The sequence below is a fragment of the Tupaia chinensis genome, unplaced genomic scaffold, assembly GCF_000334495.1.
Source record: "Tupaia chinensis unplaced genomic scaffold, TupChi_1.0 Scaffold000191_1, whole genome shotgun sequence".
NCBI lineage: Eukaryota > Metazoa > Chordata > Mammalia > Scandentia > Tupaiidae > Tupaia > Tupaia belangeri.
In genome coordinates, this window is record NW_006159666.1 from 47,278 (window position 1) to 64,208 (window position 16,931).

The 16,931-nt window shown below is 40.2% G+C and overlaps 1 protein-coding gene across 1 annotated transcript in view; it reads left to right on the forward strand.

The window, feature by feature from the left end:
* Positions 1-16,095, forward strand: part of LOC102497637 (follistatin-related protein 5-like) — a 56,871-nt gene extending 40,776 nt beyond the window's left edge. The window contains 1 exon segment of the mRNA XM_014587192.2: positions 14,838-16,095. Within this exon segment, the coding sequence (XP_014442678.1) occupies positions 14,838-15,540 (703 nt within the window). The 3' untranslated portion in view covers positions 15,541-16,095.
* Positions 16,096-16,931: the final 836 nt, after the last annotated feature.

Sequence of the window (16,931 nt, forward strand, 5' to 3'; positions counted from 1 at the left end):
ATTCCTGCCAACTATGTTCTTTTTATCTTTCTGATTATAGCAACCCTATTGGGTGTCAGGTGGTCTCTCACTGCAACTGTCATTTGGATTTCCCCAATGACTAATGATATTGAGAATCTTTTCAGTGCTTTTTTGTCATTTTTATGTTTTTATTGGAAAAATGTATTCAAGTCCTTTGACTGCTTTTCAATTGTGTTGTTTATCTTGTGGTTCTCTTTCGCTAAGAGTTATTTATATATTCTGAATACTAGACTCTATCAGACAGAATTGCAAATTTATTTCACTTTGTTAGTTGCCTTTTTACTTTGATAGTGCTTTTATATACACAATTTTTTTATATTGATAAAGTCCAAATTTTCTACTTCTTTTTAATTTATATTTTTGAGATCAAATGTAAGAATTCATTGCCAAATCTGAAGATCATAAAGATTTATACCTAAATTTTCTTCTAAGGGTTATAAAGTTATATATGATGTTTGAGTTGTTGATCCACTTTGAGTAAACTTTTGTGTATGGTATGAAGTGATGATCTAAGTTAATTCTTTGTATTTGCATATCTATTTTTCCCATTCTGTTTGTTGAAAAGACTGTTCTTCCCCAAATAGTGGTCTCACTGTTCTAGTAAAAATAAATTGGCCATATATGTATGGGTTTATGTATTGCCTTTAATTCTATTACATACTTGTCTATAACTTTATCCTTATGCCAGACCATGTCGTTATGAGTAAAGTAGCTTCTCAGTAACTTCTAAAATCAGCAAGGATGTGGGCCAGCAGGTGGCATGGTGGTTTAAGAGGCTGGATTTCGATGGGGCCAACCCCAGTTCAAATCCTGACCTACTGGCTTGAAAATCACAACAAATAAATAGATAAGTAAGTGAACAAATAAATGTTTTAAAAAATTAGGAGGTATAAGCCTCAAGTTTTCTTTTCTTTTATTAAAGATTATTTGGCTGAGGTTCTTTATAGATTAACATAAATATTATATTTGGCTTTTTCATTCCAGCAGAAAAGTGAATGGAATTTTGAGATTTTTGATAGGGATCGGATTGACTATATGGATCATTTTAAGCGATCTTGCCTCCTTAATATTAAGTAATTAAGTACATGAACGGGAAATGAATTTCCATTTATTTAGGTCTCAATTTTTAAAAATAATTGTAGTTATTTTTAAAATTAATTTATATTCATGAAACAGATAGAGAAAAAGAGAGAGAGACCATCTTTACGAGGGCCTTAATGCTACAATCCATGTCCAGCCATCAGCCAGCCTGAATCATAGTCATGCCTGTGTGTGGTATATTCAGGGGAGTCTCCAAACTTGAACCAAGAGCCTTTGCAGGTGGGTTGCCTCACAGTGTAGTGTTTTACTGTTGCACCACCATCTGGTCACCCCTACTTAGGTCTTCTTTAATGTCTTCCAGTAATGTTTTTCTGTTTCATGGTTAAATCTATTTTTAAGCATTGTATTCTCTTTTATGCTATTATAAATCGAACTATTTCCTTAATTTTATTTTCTGATTATTTGTTGCTGATGTATAGGACCACAACCCTCTTTTGCGTCTTGATCTTGTATCCTGTAATTTTGTTAGAATTGTATGAGCTCAGTAGTTTCTTTTTAGATTTTTTTCAGAATTTTCATATATATCATTATGCCATTTTTGAATTGAGATAGTTTTTACTTCTTCCCTTTCAATCTGTATCTCTTTAATTTCTCTTTTCTTAGAAGGTTGCCTAATTGCTTTTGTTAAAACTTCCAGTATAACGTTGACTAGAAATGGCATAGGAGGAAATCCTCATTTAGTCTCTGACCTTAGGGTAATGATGTTCAAAAGTGACATTGTATTTGATGTTAGCCATGAGGTTTTCTTTTTTTTTAGTGTTCTTTATCATATTGAAAAGGTTTCCTTCTCAAGTTTCTGAATGTTGTCATGAACGTTTACTAGATTTTGTCAAGTTTTCTTTTTCTTTTTTCTATATCAAATACAATGATCATGTGTTTGTCTCCCCCTTTATTTACTCATGTATAAGGTTACAGTGGTTGATTTATGTGTAATTTTTTCCACTTCATTGTGATGTGTAATCATTTTACTATGCTTCTGAATTCAGTTTTCCAGTACCCTGTTAAGGATTTTTCCTCCTATATCTATAGGCATATTGGTCTATAGTTTTCTTTTAATGTCTGGCCTAGGTATCAAAGTACTAATGGCCTACTAATATCAGTTAGGAACTGTAATCTGTACGGTTTTTATGGAAGTGTTTTAGAACAATTGGTGCTAATTTTTCATTAATATTTAGCATAACTTACCAGTGAAGGCATCTGGTCTTGGGCATTTCATTCTTGGGAGATTTTTGATTGCCAATTCAATTATTTTATTTGTTACATGTACTTTCAGATTTTCTATTTTTTCTTGAGTAAGTTTTGTAAATTCTTTTGATCTAGGGATTTGTAGCAATTTTGACCTAAAATCTATTTTTATCTAATATTGACATAGTCATCCCATATGTTTTTGATTACTATTTGCATAGAATATTTTTTCCATCTTTTTTCAATCTGTTTCTCTTTAAATGTTATATGAGGCTCTTACACATAGCATAGAGTGGATCATGTTTTGTTTTGTTTGTTTTTGCCTATATCTACGATTTTATTTTCGAGAGAGAGTTTTCTTGCTATAGGGCACATGCACTCACTGGAGAGAGAGACAGATGGGAAGTGAGAAATCACACCCTGGGGGATGACCATGCTGCAATCCCTTTCCCTCCATTCTACTCCCAGGATGCTGGACATGATGCACACATACCTGGCCTGAGTTTTAAGCTGCTGGGTCCAGAATTTGAACCACAGTCCACTATATGGGTGTCCAGCAACAAAACCATTATGCCATCTGCTGCTTCCAGTATCTACCTTTTAATTGGAGTGTTTATTTATATTTAATTTTTTGTGTGTGTCTTACTTTTTTTTGAAGGTTTTTGCCATAGAATGCATGCACCCACTAGAGATAGAGAGAGAGACAGAGAGACAGAGAAAGACACAAAGATAGAGCAAGTGAGAAATCACCCTGGGGGGGGGTGGCCATACCATCCAGTCTCCTCTAGTCTCCTCACAGGATTTTGGGCATGAAAATTAAAATCATGCCAAGTGCTTGATTTTCAAGCTTCCAGGGTCAGGACTCAAATGGTAGTCAGTCATATGGAAATCCAGCACCATTACCACCATGCACTGCTGGGCCCATGGCTTACTCATTTTTAGTACTCATTTTCTCTTTACTATTTTATGATTTATTGTAATTTTTTTTGGAGAGGTTTTTGCTATAGATCCTGTGTGCTCACCAGAAAGACAGAGAGACAGAAAGCGAGAAATCATCACCCAGGGGGGATGGTCACATTGCAATCCCTTCTCCATTCTCCTCTCAGGATCTTGGGCACACATGCACATGCGCCCAGCATAAGTTTAAGCCACCAAGTCTGGGACTCAAACCACATTCGGCTACATGGAAGTCCAGCGACATAGCCATTACACCAACTGCTGGTCCATGATTTATCATAGTACGTTTTAATTTTCCACACTTTCATGAAGACATTCATCAAAATGAGAAAGGAGCCTCTTCATAAATTACACCTTTATACCTAGTACTCCTATTAATATAGATTTATAAATTATTATTCTGTATAGTTTATTTTTATCTCTTTAAGGCATGTAGGAAACAAAAAGGACGTTACAAACCAAAATACAATAATACTGACATCTTTATATTCCCATGTAACTACCTTTTCGTGTGTTTTTACATAATTATATGACTTCATATTAATTTATGTACGTTTAGTAAATTTGTGTTTTTCTAAGATTTTTCCCAAATTTTGTCTGGTGTATTTTCATTTTATCTAGGTCAACTTTTTACATGGTAAATCTAGTGTGGGACATAGAATTATCATTTGAGAAATCTTTCCTTTCACAATTTTGAATTTGCCATTCCATTGCTTTCTGACTTTCATAATATCTGATTATAAATCTGTTGTTAATCTCGTCAAATATCCCTTATTAATGATGAGTTATATATTTGATGTTGCTTTTGTGATTCTTTATCTTTGGTCAGTTTGATTGTGTCTTGATGAGGAACTGTTTGTATTTATCTTTCCTGGAATTTGATGAGGTTCCTGGATGTGTAATTCATGTCTTTTTACACATTTTAAAAATTTTGGCCATTATTTTTTCAAATATATTTTCTTCTCTTTATCTCTCTCTTCTTTGAGAATATCACAAGTGGTTTGTAGGTACATGTGAGGGTGTCTCACCAAACTTTTAGGCTCTATGTAGTTTTCTTTATTCTTCTTTCTTCCTGTTTTTCAGAGTAATTTCATTTACTTCTGCATATTTTTTTATTCTTTCTTCTGCCTGCCCTGATCTGCTTCTGAAATTCTTTAGTGAAAATTTTATTTCCATTATTTGTGATTTTTAACTTCAGAATTTTTGTTTTGGGTAAGAAACTTAAAATGTCAATTTGCAAGGATAAACTCCATTAGTAAAAGAAAAATTCAAATTGTAGGTAACCCTGGAACTGAGGAACAGCTTTGATTTTTAGTAAAACTTGTTAATCGACAGTTTTCTGATCAAACTTGTGCTGCTCTGTAATCTTTTATCTCTCTTTTTCTGTGTCAGAAATCTTAACTTCCTTGAGTCTGTTTTTTTCTAGTTTCTTCTTGAAGTCAGCATCATTGAGGTGTCTGAGGATGTTTTACATTGCTAACTAATATCAATTATCGTGGAAGTGGTGATGACAAATTTCTGATGTGTTCTATGAGGTGGAACTTGATTGAGGACTAAGGTCCAGTGTCACAAGTAGCAAGCCACTCAGTGGCTTCAGGAAAACTGACCTTTATTTTCTGTGGTGCCCAGTGAAGATTATTAGAATGGTCCTTAGAGTGATGAAAACTCATAGTTTCCTATATGCTGGCCAAAAGGTTTTTCGCAGCTTTTGAGATACATCTTCAATCTCTCAGTAGAATAATATTCAGTAGGATAGTGCCAAGGAATTTTGTTAGCTTTACTCACTGGGATACCACCATTCATACCACCAGGTATCAATCAACAAGTGGTTTTGTGACAGTGTCTAGAAACCTCCTGCTTTTTTCTTTTCAATTCTGGATTTAGTGCCTGGACATGTCTTCTTGTATGTGAACTTCCTGGATGGCATAGCAGATCAGGAATAGATGCCAATTCCTTGGACAAAGACCATTTTCATTGCAGTGGGAGCTCCCTTCTTGGGCCTTTTAGCCCTGGAGTTAGCCTTTCTAACCTTGTCACTGCCATCAGACTTCTGGTTTCAGGCTGCCTCTCCTTAGTATCTGGCTTCTCTGCGTTAACGTTCACCATCCTGCAAGATGAGGCAGAGCTTGTTTTGTTCCTTTTTGTAATTTATATGTATTCTCTGTTCAGTCATATATCGTTCTTCTAGTTTTAGTTTTTTGTTATTTTCCAATGTATTCCTTTAGCTCTTTGAGCAAACATAAAATAGGTACGTTAAAGTCTTTATCAAATAAGCCCAATGTTTATTCTTCCTCAGGGACAGTTTATGTTCATTTCTTTGTTCCCATGGGTATCCTCAATTTTTGTTTCTTTGCATACCATGTAACTTTGTTTAAAACTGAACATTTTAATCTATAATATGAAAACACTAAAAGTCAGATATTTTTTCCTTCCTGAGACTTTGTTATTATTGTTTCCTGTGGGTTATAGCTCTAGGTATTTTTTAAAGTCAGGTGTTTTCTATACTACTTTTGTAAATGCTTTATTCTTTGGTATATACTATCTCTTAAATTTGGGTTCCTTTAGCTTATGTTAAGCTCGTGGTTTGACAAAGATGTCTAAATGCCTAAAGTCAACAATAAGTAAATAAATACATCACATATTCTCTCTCTCTCTCTCTCTCTCTCTCACACACACACACACACACACACACACACACACACTCTCTCTCTCTCTCTCTCTCTCTCTCTCCTGGTATTTGCAGATCGGCTCTGTGTTGAGGTACTCCTTTAACTCTCAGTCGGGTCACTTTGAACTTCCTTAATCTTCACTTCCTATTTACATTAAGTCTAACAAGCAGTTGGAAGAAAAGCAGCTTAGGACCTTTTCAGATATTCCAAAGGCCATATTCTGGGGCAGAGGCAAGGTGGAGAGGAGTGGAAAGTACGTGGTGGACACGAAAACACCAGGCACCGATTTCTCTGGCTGAAAGGGCTGGTAACTATACACTGAGGATGGTCACATGTAAACCTTGTCTCTCATTGTGAGCATCTGGTAACTGATTAGAAGAAAATTGCCAGTAGGAAAAAATTTTCTTCTGGTTATCTTACCTGAAAGTAATGCCCATTGGATAGCACCTTCTGACATCTGATACAGTATTAGAAGGTCACCTCCTGGCAGTCCCCAGAGCACAGCGGCTAAACCCTGAGGTGGAAGCCCTGACTGGAGAGAGCATGAAGCCCAGCACGTAGCTCCCCTGCCTTCTAGGACACTGGCGCTATAGACTGGAGTTCAGGTCTGCACAGAGCACAGATCCCTGCAGGCCTCTCCCTCCTGCTGCAGCCTTGCAGAGCGGCTGTCCCTGTAACTCTGTGCTAGCCCTTGTGCTCATTTACACCTCCCCCCACTAGTCTCTATTGTGTTCCTTGATTTATTCTAATTAGAATGTGCCTGTCTCCTTCTGGGGTCTAGACTAACATAAACACTGTCTTCAAATGGCAGCCTAATGTAACAAAATGTGGCTCACAGCTGAAGCAGAGTGGAGCCACATCCGCTCTCCCATTTTTGGAGAGTTCCTGAAACACTGAAAGTCAGGGCATCCACCTAGCAGCATCGATTTTCACTGATTTACCTGGAGGATAGAGAGCATTTATCGTCTCTCCATTTCCTTCATCAAGTGAGACCCTGCACTGCACACCGTAAGCTGTGAATAACGATTGCATCTGGTAACGTATCCGGAACTCAACTTACATCAGATCTGTTCTGCATAACACTCATTACTTCTGTCTGGAGCTATAGAATGGACACTTCGCTGTTCTGTATAAAACTTTTTTTTCACTTATTATCTGTGTGTTGCAGGTATAAAATGGAGACTTTCATAGTGTGTTTTGATTGATTCTCAGATTTTAACTTGTTCTTGCCTTTGTTTTGCCCTTTTCTACTTTTACTTCTGTTTGCATGAACCATTTCTCTTTCCTCTAATCCTTTACTCCATTTTTGCTATTTAACCTTGAAGATTTATCAACTCTTATACGAAAGACCTGCACATCATAAAAAGATGGGTAAGATTGGGGACGCTGCTCTTTCCAGGTTTTTATGTTCTTTTCCCAGTCCCTAGTTAGGAAAAACAGCTCGTCTTTTGAAATGCCCCCTGAAAGCACAGGTCGCGGTTATACCTTACTTTAGGAGGGTCTTCTCGTGGAAGAGGAGGACTTCAATGTCTGAAATACGGTCTGCAGTATGTAAGGAGTACGGAGCTGTTATTAAGTCCGATTTTGCCTCTGTCCTAGGTACTCACTAGAAGTGGTAGAATTTAAACTATAATGTGAATTCCGTCAAGCAATTAGGCACTCAGAATTGACTGTCAGTAAATTATGTGTTGATGTTTTGATTTCCCCTAGAACATATTCTTTATACACCGGAAAAAAAAAGGATGCCAGAGAAGAAACTAAATAAGGAACTTGGTATTCAGAAACATAGTCTGCTTTATTTTTAAGGGAAAAATATCAAAAAAGTAAAAGTTGAGAGAAAAAGTAAAATTTTGAATGTGTAGCTTCTTTAATACACTGAGGAAAGCCAGGTAGGAGGGCACCCTGTGGCTTACCACAGGCGTCCCAGCCTATGTTTTGAAAACAGAACGCTTGAAAGTGCTACCACCTCTCAAACACATGTAAGCTCTAGCAGTGTTCAGAAACCGTCCTTGCTCCAGTTAGAAATCGTCGCTAAATGTGCCCATTCCAGGCTCCGTGCCCCGCCCCCACTGTGAATAACTGTGAACGCGGCCACTCGGGAACAGGCGTGTGAACTGCGCTGCCGGTGTGACATTCAGATCAAAACTAAGTCCTCGCACACGGGAGCAGGAACAGACTTCGATCTTTCCTTACAATGGCCAGTCTGGGGTAATAGAAAACCTCTGAATGTAAAGGAATTCATAAAGTAGCGAGTGACAGCTCCTGTCAGATTTGTGGCCCGTGTCCAGGAAAGCTCCATGTCAGATATAACATAGGGGGAGATGTCACTGCCACAGCACGCTCTGCGTGTGGGTTTCCATTTTAACCGCGTGGGAGCCGGGGCCTTGGGAGCTGGAGAAGAAAACAAGATGATGACAACCCCGCCTCCTCTTATTTAAGAAGAATTAACGACTTGGCTGTATGTTTCAGACATGGGTTTTAACGAGTAAAGTCGCCATGCCAGTAATTCCTAGGGCTGTTGAGAATTCATTGCTCTGGAATTTTCATTTCAAAGACTATGGCTTCAACAACTGTGACATCAGAGAACGCCTCGGAACACACTTGTGGTGGCGGGCCACAGCAGTGTCGGCTCGTACAGCACACACGGTGCCTGGCTGGCGAGAGGCCCGGGGTTCCCGGCACCGACGTCTTCCCAGGTGCCTCCGTCGACAGGCGTGGGAAGCCTCCTTTGAAATCCGGGCGGTGTAGATGATGGGGTTAGAGGAAGAAGCTTGAGTCGAAATGGGGAGGGACCATCTGGTCCCTTCAACTTTTTATTTTTATAAGTATGATGACGTTTTCTGTGACTTTAGCAAAACGTCCTAAGTGAGCTGTCTGTCTACGTCAAATCCCATCGTCCCACAGCGAGCTGGTTCACTGGCCCTCCATGGCCTGCCGCTCCCTGCCCTCAGTGAAAAGGAGGTGGAGGGAGCCAGGCCATCTTCCTGACAAGGTGAGGGGCGTGGTGACCAGCAGAGGTGTGGACCGGGCACAGATCCTGCTGGCACAAGTGGGACTAGAGAATGAAGGGGCCCAGACGTGGCGGTGGTGAGGCTGACACGTGGGCTGCTTCTGGGTTCGCGTGCAGGGACTTCCCTGAGTAGGTTGGTGCAGGTGTGCGTGGCTTGGAGCTGGCTGAGCTGTGGGTGGAGCGCGGCGCCCTGGTGGGGAATCTCCTTCTCTCTCTTGCTCGTTACAGAAATACAATTTAAAACGAGCCAACAAACACGTTAGAATTTCTTTCTTTTTTTGAGAGAGAAATTTGCTGTAGGGTGTGTGTGCTTGCTGGAGAGACAGAGAGAAGCAGAGAGAAAGTGAGGAGGGGCATGACCACACCACAGTCCCTTCTCCTCCATTTTCCTGTTGGGATCTTGGGCACACATGTGCATGCTCCCAGTGTGAGTTTCGAGCCCAAGGGTCCGGGACTCAAACCCTGGTCGACTACGTGGAAGTCCAAAATGTAACCATTACGCCATCTACTGGTCCTCACATAAGAATTTCTATTGTCAACTCAGTCTCCCTAATACATGTGAAGAGAAAAATTCAGCCACACTTAGGTAATATTAGATGTTTATTTTTAACATTGTAGGAGTTTTGGCTACACAGAAAAATCGTTAATAAACTTGTTTTTCTCTTCCCCATCCATGTTTATAATAATCTCTTGTCCTGTAGGAAATATTTTCTGTGATTCATAGTGGAAAAATAATGCCATTTAAGAAGTAAAGGTCTGACAATATCTATTTCTTGAGACTGTGGAATACCTGATCATTTCCATACGCTTACTGTCAGCCTCCCATCCTCAAAGCAAGGTAGTACTTTTACTCTCTTCCTCACAATGAGTCAAGGGTGTCACATGAGGTCATGCTTACGTAGGTCTGTTATGTTGAAAAATCGATCATGACACCCAGTCACCCTGGAACGAAAGCCCTTACCTCAGCCCAGACAAGTCTCCACCTGTGACTCATTGCAGGCTTTCACCTTAGTGCAGTAAGTGCTAATTAAATTCGAACCTTTCATAACTTCGTAATGAACTACGATGGCTAGACATTCAAAATAAGCAAAATGGTTTGGAAAAAAGATACTGTAACTGTCCTCACCAATCTGACACACACATGTGTGAGCACACACATGTGCACAAACACATATGCACACACATGCACACGTGTGCACACACACAGATGAGACTGACACTCTCCTGGTGACATTCATTTCCTAGTAATGTCACCTGCGAACTACATCTACCTGCTGCTCCTTGTAGCCAATTAAACGAGAGGTGGAGGCAGAGAAGAGACTTTCTGCCACTGGTTACAGGGAGACAGGCAGGAAGCGCCTCAAAAGCTCAGCTTGTGTTCAGCATTTACAAGACACACAAATGCGTGCAAGGCCTTCCTCGCAGCACTCCGTCAGAGTCAAGCGCTGTCCCCAGAGTCGTCATCCTGATTCCTGTTTCCTGGAAATGCCCACTCCTGTCTCTCATCCAACTGTCCCTCAGCTGCTGGTCAGGTTACTCCCCTCAGAGGCCTTCATTAACTTCAAAATGGCTGCCATCCTGCTCAACCTCCAGCAGGCCTGCTTCAGTCAAAGAGTGATTTTAAGAGTAAGTTCTAATTCTCTCATTTCTCAACCTGCAGCCGCCAGTACACACACTGACAAATATTACACAGACCACGTGAGGCCTGGGGCTGTGCGGGGTTTCATTATGCTACGCAGGCATGCACGTTGAGAGGCTCGTAAATATTAATCGCGACTAATGAACAGTGGAGACTCCTGAATATCAATCTGCACTCAGGGAAATTTGAATTAGAGACACTGCTTCCTCACCAATAAATCAGGGCTGAGAAGTGAGAGGCATTTTCATGCACCCGCTCGTGTGGCAAAGTCTCGAACCCTGAAGGAGCCTGCCGTGCAGTTAGCAGAATAGATGTGCTCAGGTCAGCCCGCATGGAGCCTCTGCATTTTTAACTGGGCCACTTTTTAATATTCCAATTACTTCCAAAAGACACTGGAATGTGTCACAGGAAACTTGAGTCTATTCTTGAGCATCAGAGTTAAAAATGGCTTGGGAGTAGAGAAGACTTGTCTCGTTCTTCTTCATTAGCATTCAGAAATTATCGCCCAGAGGGACCAGAGACTCAAGGTTAAGGGGAAAGCAGAAATGCCAACCCTTGATTGGCTGATGGCTTTTGTTAAATGAGTTTAGTACTGCTTTTCTTCTGAGCTCATATATAATGTAAAGGAGAAAAAAGATATCTTCTATCTAATTTATAAGTTTATAAAACATACTGATGTATTTACACATCTATGTATCCTTAATGATTGTCCATTATTGAAGAAACATCATTTATTTTTTATGATTATTTAATAACATAAATCAAAATAAATACTGATACTCATTATTTTCTGATAGCTTTGATTCTGAGACACAAAACTATGAGCCTTAGATGGCAGTTCGAGTTTTCATTTTTATTCTTAATCTTTAGATAGGATTTGAAGCCTATTTCTGCACCAGGCAATGATTTTTTTATTTTTTAAAGTTTTTTATTTATGACGGTACCAGCAGTTGGTGTAATGGCTATGTCGCTGGACTCCCATGTAGTCGGCTGCAGTACGAGTCCTGGACCCGGTGGCTTAAACTCACACCAGGTGTGTGTGCGTGCGTGCCCAAGATCCCGGGAGGAGAATGGAAGAGAAGGGATTGCGGCATGGCCATCTCCCCAGGGGGTGATTTCTAGATTTCCGTCTCTCTGCCTCTCTCTGTCTTTCTGGCAAGCACACATGCCCTATAGCAAAAACCTCTACCAAAAAAAAAAAAAAAAAAAAAAAAAGAAATGATTTATGCTGGAGAGCATGTGTGTGCTCATGAGAGCGAGCTGGAAGGCACTACCTACCCGGGCCAGGTCTTGCCACAGCCCTTCTTCCTCCAGCTCTTCCTCCAGGACACACCCACGTGGACCAGACGTGAAGTTAACAGGGCTGGCTTGCGAACCTCAGTCAGCGCGGTGGGCTTGGGCTCGGGCTCCCTGTGTGCTGTGCCAGCTCCTCTGCCACAGGCCTGCCCGCCAGCGCTGATACTGTAGTGAGAGTGTCTAGAAGGGGTTATTAGCAGTATGGCATTTCTTCATATGACCGTGATCAGGGCTCTGTGTAACTCTGCTTATAAAAAAGACAGGAATGCACACTGATGTTTTAAGGAGCCCAGGAGGGCCCAGCAGATGGCATAATGGTTACATTGCTGGACTCCCACCTGGCCAACAGTGCTTTGGGTCCTGGATCTGAAACTCACTCTGGGTGCATGTGTGTGCGTGCTCAAAATCCCAAGAGGAGAATGGAGGAGATGGGATTGCATTGTGCCCATACCCCCCAGGGGCTGATTTCTCACTTTCTGTCTCTCTGGTGAGTACATGTGCCCTATAGCAAAAATCTCTCTCTTTCTCAAGAAAAAAAAAAAAAAAAGTCATGAAATAAACCAAAAATCGTAGATGTAACTCAGAGATCTCAGAGGTATACTAGGAATATTACTTCCAAATTTGCTATTATGTGTCATTTCAAATATATGAAAAAAGTACTAGTTATTGAATAATGTAATCATATAGTGGAATTCTAATATAATTAAGCAATAATCACTAACAATCACTAATGATTTAAAAAGAATTTTTTAAAGTTTTTGCCTTAGGGTATGTGTGCTCACCAGAGAGACACAGAGAGAGTGAGAGGGAAAATGAGACATCACCCCTCAAGATGGGGACGACCATGATGCCATCCCTTCTCCTCTGTTCTTGTCGTGGGTTTTTGGGCACACACGCACATGTGCCTGGTGTGATTTTCAAGCCTCAGGATTCAAATCCCAGTCAGCCATGTGGAAGTCTAGCCCCTTAACCACCGTGTCACTTCCTGGCTCTATCTGAGCACATCTCAAAGGTGTCCATTTTGATAACTGCACTGTGCGCTCCTCCAAGACTCGAGACTTGTGGGAGGCAGGGACAGTCATGCGGATCTTCAGTATAACCCTTCTGCCTTGCACTGAGTAGTCGTTCAGTAAACGTGTGAGCGCTTTCCAAAGGAGTCTCTCCGGAAGGAGTGGCTGGACAGGGCAGCTGTTCCAGCAGAAGGACCTAGAGTCGCTCAGTGACAACGAGTGGTCTCATTACAAATGCCCACCTAGAGCAAATATTATACTAGGCTTCCCAACTATGTACACGGTAATAAAAATGGGGGTGCAGTTACAATTTTATGTCGGTCAAGTAAACTATCTGTGCTCATCACTCCCTTGCACAAGGACAACATAAAACTGAATTTTAAAGAAAAATTGTGATATTTTTCCATGATATTAAATATATATGTTTATGTTTTTTAGCTTGTCAAACATTTTATATATTTAAAATTGAAAAGCCATATTATCAATTTTTGTATTGGGTATGGGAATGCTCATTTTATCTTTACATAAATAAAACTGTGTGATAATTAGCATACAGAAATGCAATTACACAAGTGACAATAACATAGCTGGCTTTTTAGAATTTTCATTTCCTTCTTTTGCTTTATCTTAATTCTCACAATAATCTTGTCTTACGTTTTAATTTATGATCATTGTCAATAAAACAGTATTTCTTTGATTGTTAGTTTTGCAAGTTCCTAGAAGTATTAAGAGGTGATGTAATCAGTACTAGTAATACACTGGGGCCAGTAGATGTGGTGTTTGAGAACTGGATTCCCACATGGCCAACCATAGTTCAAGTCCCGAACCTGGCAGCTTGCTTTCTCACTTTCCTTCTCTCTCTCTGCTTCTCTTTGGTAAGTGCACGTGCTCTATAGAAAATTAAATAATAATAAGAAGAAGTATAATTAAATAATTCTTTAAAAATAGCATTAACATAAAAATAAGCATTTATTGAATCCTGTTGATCACTATCCATTGTGGATCCCCTTGTCTCTTATTTAACTTACTCACATGTGCTAGGAAGCTGCCTGTGTTACAGTTCAGAGTTTCAAAGTGTATTTATACTTGCCACAGGGACCTCTCATGTTTTTCAGCCAATATTCAGGACAAATGCTTTGAAAAGCACTGGGCTAATTAGAGAGGCCATGAAAACAAAACAAAACTAAACAAAAATACATTAAACTGCCTTCACTAAGATAATGCTATAAATCTCCGAAGTCATTCTTTGTTCTAGAGGAGGTAAGCAATATAATGTAAGCCTAGTACTGGAAGTGATATGTAAGTGCCAAAATTGAAGATGTGCCCTATACTTAAAATCTAAAGTAAAATAAATAAATATGAAACCATGAGGTAGTTTATCAAGGCAATCCTATAATGTGATAAATAGAAGTCTAATAGTTCTATATCAGAAAACAATAATGAAAAATTCCACATCCATTAAGGTCTCTTGATGTGAATTAAAATGAGAAAGATGTGAATAACCTAAACAATGATGAGTGTCACGTTATTTGATGGTCATAAGAGGATGTAGGCAGCAAATAAAATAGATAACTATTCAAGATTTTCACTCTTCCCAGGTTAAGTAGCAGCTAACCAAGCTTGTTCAATTGCAGAAGGGTTAGAGACCCACAACATAATGTTTACTTATTCCTCTCTCTCTTAAAAGCAAAATTTATTGTTCCAATTAACTAGATATATTGCTTGTAATTATTTTGTTTTGTACAGCATGAGTTTTAATTTTTAGGGTGCAATGAAAGAATGACCTGGAGAAAGGAGAGGGCATCACCGTCTAGAGATTAATGCCAACAGGACTGGGGCACACACTGCTTCCCAGCCTGACGTGACCACTGGGCTTCTCACCTGTCCATGTGCTTCCTTGAGGGACAGCTCTACCACTTCCAGTCTAACTTTGGTTTTTATCTTCCCAGGTTTGGATTTATTCTTCATAAAGATGAAGCTGCTCTACAAAAAATTGACCTTGAAACCATGTCCTACATCAAGACCATTAACCTGAAGGACTACGGCTGTGTCCCACAGGCCTTGGCATACACACACTTGGGAGGGTACTACTTCGTTGGCTGCAAACCAGACAGCACTGGGGCAGTCCCACCCCAGCTCATGGTGGACAGTGTGACCGACTCGGTCATCGGGTTCAACGGCGATGTGACGGGCACTCCGTATGTCTCTCCAGATGGCCACTACCTCGTCAGCGTCAATGATGTCAGAGGCCTGGTGCGGGTCCAGTACATTACCACCAGAGGGGAGATACAGGAGGCCTTTGAGATCCACACCAACCTGCACATCTCCGACCTGGCCTTCCAGCCGTCCTTCACGGAAGCGCACCAGTACAACATCTACGGGAGTTCGAGCACGCAGACGGACGTGCTGTTCGTGGAACTCTCCTCCGGGAAGGTCAAGATGATCAAGAGCCTCAAGGAGCCGCTGAGAGCAGAAGAGTGGCCTTGGAGCCCGAAGAACAGGCAAATCCAGGGCAGTGGCTTGTTTGGTCAGTACCTCATGACCCCCTCGAAGGACTCTCTCTTTATCCTGGACGGCCGACTCAATAAGTTAAACTGTGAGATCACTGAGGTCGAGAAGGGAAATCCCGTCATCTGGGTCGGAGATGCCTAGAAGCCTCTTATTTAATTATTGAATGAAAGTTTTCCAGTACATGGCACTCCATCCATTGTTTACCGTTACAGCTTGATTTTCAAGATTTATAACCTAGTCAGACATAAATTACTTGGTCAGCCCAAATATAATAGATTGTTTGTGACAAAGACATAGGCAATTCCTAATACCGGTTGATTAGAAATATTTAACACAAATTTTAATGAGAAATTACAGCAATCACAGGATTGAAATATATAATGTTGTAGATCAATAAAATAGGATTCAAATTTCTTTAAAAAAATGACAAAACTGTAGAGAGTTTCAGATGACTTAAGCAAAATTTCATTTGGCGGGTAGTTTTTCTATTTTTTGCTCTGTCCTTTTGATATGTTTCAATGAGAAATAAAAGGCGTCGGGGAACCTTAAAATTCTTAATTCAGATTCTTCTGTCCCACCCACTGTTTATAATCTTTTGTGCCTTGAAGGGACTGTTACAGGAGGAAAGGAAGGTCAAGCGCTACATTCCGGACACCCTCACCACGAAAACTCGCTTGTCATTAAACGTTGAACATCTCTTGCACCAAAGCCTGCCTTCGGTCATTCGCTAACCCCCGATGAAATGTCATTTGAAGGCATATCTTGGTTTTAGATTGTGACAACCTCTATCTGGTTTTACTATGTGATGTGCAGCATGTTATGAAGAATGGGGGGAGAAGGAGGAAAGTAATTAGGGTAAAATGTTTGCAGTGTGCTATCTGCTTACTTTGCTTTCCATCAGTAGTATCCACTCTATTTTTAATGCGAGTTTGTCTGGGTCATCGACTTCCAACAAATGTTTATTTCATTATTAGCAGAATAGATCATTTCTGTTCACGAAGCCCAGTTTTTCATCATCAGAAATTTGAGTTCTGAAAAAGAATTATCACTCGTGTCTGCTTAAAGTAAACCATATGTAAGGAAGTTAACACCGAGGAGAAAACGAAATAGCAAGGGAGCTAATGAAGTAGGGTGTTAGTGAGTCAGGAGAATTAGTAGCAGAACTTGGGCACCCGGGGAAGCCCCACACAAGTGTGTAAAGATGTTCCTCTCCGTTGCTTTTGCTCTTGAAAAACCCATCAGCTAGCTCTATTCCCAACAATTCCCCTAAATGACTTCTACTCAACTCCCACAAAATCCTGAAATGACCTTCTCACTAATCGTGGGCCGTAGTTTGAAACCTAACTAACCCTCCTACTTGAGACACCGCAGAGAAATAAAATGTGTGGCTTCATTGTCTAAGCGCAACTAAGACCTGTAGAAGTAGATTAAAACTAGAGCTGGTTTATTGGAACAAGCAGATAATTATCCAGGCTTACAGTAATAGCTCACATGTTTTCAGTATCGTTCGGCTTCTTTCAGTTTTGATTGTT